The sequence below is a fragment of the Balaenoptera borealis genome, assembly GCF_965194805.1.
Source record: "Balaenoptera borealis genome assembly, chromosome: 1".
NCBI lineage: Eukaryota > Metazoa > Chordata > Mammalia > Artiodactyla > Balaenopteridae > Balaenoptera > Balaenoptera borealis.
This window is the reverse complement of record NC_138860.1, coordinates 157713981-157719980: the sequence shown is the minus strand read 5'-3', so window position 1 is coordinate 157719980 and position 6000 is coordinate 157713981. Positions and strand designations below refer to the sequence as shown.

General features: G+C 44.9%; 1 protein-coding gene across 3 annotated transcripts in view; it reads left to right on the top strand.

Moving 5' to 3' along the window:
- Positions 1–3721: 3721 nt before the first annotated feature.
- Positions 3722–6000, top strand: part of RNF220 (ring finger protein 220) — a 216777-nt gene continuing 214498 nt past the window's right edge. For 2 of the 3 annotated variants that reach the window (XM_082364770.1, XM_082364769.1), the window contains exon 1: positions 3809–4448. In XM_082364770.1, the coding sequence (XP_082220896.1) occupies positions 3824–4448 (625 nt within the window). In that variant the 5' untranslated portion in view covers positions 3809–3823. Of the gene's footprint in view, positions 4449–6000 lie in introns of all 3 variants that reach the window. The other variant, XM_082364771.1, reaches the window with a different exon arrangement.

Here is a 6000-nt window from a genome sequence, read left to right as displayed (position 1 = left end):
CTTCCCACCCGCTGGCCAAGCCGGGCCTGAGTCGGGGCCCAAACCTGGGACAGATACCAGGCCACGTGTGAATCGCAGGCGTTGGCCCCAGACATGGAACCGTATTAGCCTTCTGCTTCCTGAGCTCGTGCAAATGGTGGTTAAATTTCTGCTAGAGCGGTGTCTCCAAATACCCCCGGGCATTTGGCGTTCGGGAATTCTCTTCAAGCGAAGAAGTCTGTGAACTTAAAAAAAAAAAAAAAATCTTCCCTGAGTTCTTCACAACCCTCCACCGCCCTGGCCCCATTTCCCACTGTTCTTTGCTTTTTAAGATGCCTGTTAATTTTTTTAAGTTTAGTTATGCAAAGGTAAAATATCGTTTAATTTGTTCTATTATTTTAATTCTTGGCTTTTGGAAACGGTTCAGAGACCACAAAAATGTCACCTGTTGTAATAAGCAGAGGGGGGTTGTGTGTGCGTTTTAATTACCAGCAGAGTCGTAGTTTGGTGGGCGTTCAGAGCTCGGGCTCCGGGAAAGAGGCTTTTGCAGCTTTCTTTGTGGCAGTCATTTGCAAGTGGGTTTGGCTCAGGGCAGCAGAAGCAGCCGCAGCTCAGCTTCCTTCTACGCCGATCCCCGGCGCGGGTCAGGAAAGACCCTGGACAGGGATGGTCAGAGGCTGGGGTGGGAGATTGCCCGCTCTCTGAGACTTTCTCTCTGGCTTTCGGTTTTTCAATGGGAAAGTGGCTAGTTCGCGCCGGAGAGCGGGGAGCGCTGCGCATCAGCCCAGTTTCAGACATGTTCACGTTCCAAACGCCAGCTTCTTCGTTTCATTTGTCTTGGTTCTGGCATGTTTAACCACGCAATTAGTGATCTCACTAATTATTCAGTTAGCTGGCGTTTTGTAATCACTTTAAACCAGGGTCGGGTGTGTGATTTAGCAAACTGCCACACATACAGCCCTGAACCAAACCCATCACGTCAAGGATTTGAAATTTTTAAAACTCAATATTTGTTGGTCCCTCCGTCCAACCTCACTGCCTGCCAGACAATTTATTTAGCTTCGTGGATTGATCCCTCCTCCTTGTTTAGTTAATTCAACAAAGACTTTTTGCAATCTGTTTGGAGTTTGTCTGATGCCGTGGAAAAGTAGCTGATGATTTATTTGGTTGCTTTTCGATTTCTGTCTTCAGCCCTTCTTTCTCCTCCTTTCAGCGGGGATGTCAGCTGTTATTACTTCCTATTGATCCCTTTGCAAAGTGAGAAGTGAACTAAAATTAATGTCAATTCCACTGCTCAGATCAATAGCTGGAGTTATTTTAATCTGGATTTGCACGAAGTGCTAAATTAAAAAAAATCAGCATAGAGGCAGAAAAGTAACAGTTACTTACTTTCCCTTTGGCCGGTTCTTTACAGTCACCCAAATGCTCCGTCAAGCTGATTATCTTACAATCCATATTTTTTTAATTAAGAGGGTCAGTTTTCTTATTTGGGGTTCTGTGTTTAAACCCATGACATTTTGACATTGGGAGTGTATTAACTATAGATTTTCATAATGACTGTGGTCTGCTGAAGCCTCATCTATACAAGTTGTTAATGTCAGGAGGGGGTAAGAAAGAAAAGGGAAAAGAAAAAAAGCACTCCCCCTTCCCCCACAGAGACCAACGCCCACACAGTGGAGTAAAAGAGATGTGGCCTGGGAAAATATTGTTGATTTATTTTCAGTATAATGAAGTTTTAAATGAATAACCAGGTTTGAGTGATTCACTGTGTTCTGTTGGAGTGTCCAGTGCTGTTGCCAGATTATTAATTTATTAAACTCATTTAAGATAATGAGGTGATCCAGGAAGTAAAAATAAAAAGCGAATCCTCTGGGTGATGGTTATTTTTGAGGGGGAAACATCCTTCCCCTCACCCCTAGTCTATTATGTTTGCCCTTTTCTCCAACTTGCCTCATATAGGATTGCTAGTTTGACAGACAAGTAGTTTGTTATTTCTGTTGTGAGGAGCTGCTTAGAACCCTTGGAACAGCCCTGGACCCACTTTCGGAGCATCCATGTTGTATGACCATTAATCTGACTTGAAAACAGCCAAGAACAGGATTCCCAGACTTGTCAGGCTAACTGGCTGTCCTTGGCAGATCATTCCCTGCACTGCTATAACTTGACAGGAAAGTTATTTAAAATTTGGGAGAGAGAAAAATCCGTTAATGTGAGATACATAATCTGGTAATTTAGCAATGATGTCTATAAGGAAAGATGCCAAATGAGGAAGCAGTCTGATGGTGTGCACTCATCTTCCCAATTAATAACAGTCATTGACATGTCTGCTACAGGATGAGAGAAGGAAATACTCTCTATGCACTGCATTAAGCTGGGCGGATTCATCTACTGCTTAACTGAGGTCTCTCTGTTTGAGGGAATATCAGAGATACTCCTTTATCTAGGTGGGGTTTTTTTTTTTAAGGGAGGGGGTAAATTTTATTTGAGACATGACTCTCAATTTAGAGGTTACGATTTGTAGCAGATGGTGCTTTTTGGTTACACTTTGAGTTTCATTAAGTTTTTATTTAGTGTACATTTTTTAAGCTAATAAGTCCTAGTATTCATCTTATGTTATCCTGACTTTCATATACAGCCCTTCTCCCACCCCCTACTCAAAATAAATTTTGAAACAGAATCAGTGGCTATGAAAATGTACAACCTAAATTTAGAAGGGAAATTGAAAGAAGTCTTTCTGAACTACAATTTGTTCCAGGGGTCTTTAGCGGACATCAACTCTGACTGGGCCAATAAGCAGAGGAAAGTAAGTCAGAAATGTTGTTAACATTTTGCTCTAAATGTCAATGGCAAATTCAAGGCAGTTTACAAATCTACTTAAGAGTGAGTGCATTAGTAACTAAAATTACCAATCAGTTCTTTGCTGCCCCTGGAAGACAGACGCTTCCAGAGAACATATGCCAAAGGCACCCGTTATGTTTTTAAATATTGCCAGAGACGCCAGGCACTTTATTGATGAAGGTTTTGTTCCTTCTCAGAAAAGAGAAAGCCTATATGATTAGGGAGGGGTGTGGATCAAAAATAATGCTGCTGTTGTTTCTTCACATAGTACTTCTTTCTGGAAACAGTCTTAGATGATACATGAAGATGTGTGTTTATGTATGTGCCAATGTGTGTGATTTATCCACATGTACAATTTGTACCAACTAACACGTGGAGGTGTTCATGATCTAGATGTGCTTGACTTAGGGATTTTTCAGTCTCAGGGCATTGTTAGGGAAGACGAAGAGAGGATGCGGATGCGGGGGGTCATATGGGTAGAACCTGGTCTCTGAACACCAGGCCTGCCATGAGCAGTGTATGCAGGTGCAGGCCCTTTAAAATATAGACCCCACCTAATCTACTGGGTGACTTGGCCTTCCAAAGCTCATTTGCTCAGGGAATATTGTATTTGGAGGTTTTATGATTTTTTTTCCTTTGCTGGGCTCAGGCGCATTTCACCCGGAACGTGTAGGGACCAAAGTCAGCTACGCGTACATCACAGTAAGTTGTCTATTGATTTTCCTGAATGAAAATGGTCTGATGCTACTGCCCACTGGCTCCTAAAGCCTGTGGTGTCTCTTGCCCGAGCATCTGTACGCCAGAAGGATGGTGTTTCCATCACTTGGGGTTTCCCTTTTCTTTCCTCCCCCTGACCTTCCTCCCCCCTCTTTCTTTCTCTTTGCTGTTTCCGCAGGTCTTAGAAGGGGATGATTCCCCAGTAATATTCCCTGCCCTGATCCCAGGTGCCACTCCCTCCCAGGGAAGACTGCTTCTTGTGTGACGTCGGCCATAGAAAGAGACTCCGATGGACTTACACCGGGCAGCCTTCAAGATGGAGAACTCATCCTACCTCCCCAACCCGCTGGCATCCCCAGCACTGATGGTCCTGGCGTCCACGGCTGAGGCTAGCCGTGATGCTTCCATCCCTTGTCAGCAGCCACGACCCTTCGGTGTACCTGTCTCGGTAGACAAGGACGTGCATATTCCATTCACCAATGGTTCCTACACCTTTGCCTCTATGTACCATCGGCAAGGTGGGGTGCCGGGCACTTTTGCCAATCGTGATTTTCCCCCTTCTTTACTACACCTCCACCCGCAGTTCGCGCCCCCAAATCTAGATTGCACCCCAATCAGTATGCTGAATCATAGTGGAGTGGGGGCCTTCCGTCCCTTTGCTTCCACTGAGGACCGGGAGAGTTATCAGTCAGCCTTTACGCCGGCCAAGCGACTTAAAAACTGCCATGACACAGAGTCTCCCCACTTGCGCTTCTCAGATGCAGATGGCAAGGAATATGACTTTGGGACACAGCTGCCATCTAGCTCCCCCGGTTCACTTAAGGTTGACGACACTGGGAAGAAGATTTTTGCTGTCTCTGGCCTCATTTCGGATCGGGAAGCCTCATCTAGCCCAGAGGATCGGAATGACAGATGTAAGTACTTTGGTGCAGCCCTCCCCTAACCCCAGTAAGCCCTGCCTTACAATAGGATTCAACAGGTCGGTGGCATTTTTCATGCTCCTAGTAATGGGAAGGGCCGACTCCCTCCCATTCAATAGCTGTGGAGTGCTGACATTTACTTGTCTCTTGTCAATGAGCATTGATAGTTCTTGTAGGAAATGTTTTTCTGAAGGTAGCCAGAGGCACATTGGCCTGCACTGCCTTTCCCTACAGGGCACGATTGGCTTATTCTCTGGGGACTCTGGAGTGGAGGGGGTGCTGTATATGGACCGGAGTGAATGTCATTTCATTAGTAAGCGTAGGTTCCTAGGGAATTTGGGGGGCTCGAAGAAACCGTCCATCCCTCCTCTCCTTGCTATTCTCATTATGTTTCTCTGATGTCGGTATTATTTTTTTAGTTTTTCCATTGTATCACATCCAGCAGACTCCACGTGATTTTATTTTTCACAACTCTCAGCCCTACTCCAAATCAGGCTATTTTTCAGAGAAGGACAAAGGTGTCGTCAATCACCATAAAGCATTTCAAACAGCTGTGTTTTCCTTGCAATGGCAAGGCTAGAAAGCCGACTTGTCTTGGGATTTAACAGGTTTTCTGGGTGCTTATCCTGGGGCTCCCTTTTAGGACTAGACCCAGCTGGCCTGTGTGGCTGCTCTATATTTGATGCTCACAACTATTATTAATTTCTGCTTAGAGAACAGCTCTGTCATGTTCTCCAAGTGCCTTGCTGGGCTCCGGCTACACTCACTAATAGTTGGGGCTAAACCTTTACTTGGAACTTGTAGAGTAGGAGTGTTGAACCCTGCCATCTTCGCCTCTAATATAATCAGAAAATAATTGTGTTTTGAAGCTTCTGGACTATGGGTAGACCCCACAGAGCAGTTTTCTTCAAGCCTGGTGAGAATTTATGAACTGAGGGTGTTTTTCCACCCGATCCTTTGTTCTAAGATTTGCTTCATTTTATTTTCTTAAGAAAACTACATCTGAGGTTTGCTTTCCCCTCTTCTCTATTTTTTGTGCTCCCGTCCTCTCTATAACCACCACCACGAATGTCATTTTTTTCCTCTTCTCTTTATGATGCCGAGGAGAGTAATAGAGACGTTGCAGCTCTCTCCCCTGTCGGCACTGCTTCCTCAGGCTGTCTCCTTGAATTAGGCACTGTGTTAACTTTCCTGCGCTAAAAGGCATCTGCCTAAACCCAGCGTACCTTTTCAATAAAAGTCATCATAAAATCAACCTGCCTTGTAAATCCATCGCTCTTTGGTTTTGAAATATGTTGCGAGTGTGTCTTTTATGTCAGCGTCTGTAAGCCCAAGACCTCTCCACTTAAGGGAGAAGGCTGCTATCTGACAGCACAACTGCCCACGTTCTCTCTCTCTCTCTCTCTCTCTCTCTCTCTCTCTCTCTCTTTTGCTTTAGCTCCTATTCCACCTTTTCCCTTTCTGTACAGCTGATGTGTGAGTGTGTGTATGTGTGTGTGTGTGCTGATCCTGCTTTGGGAATATACTTGCTGAACACGGATTGGCG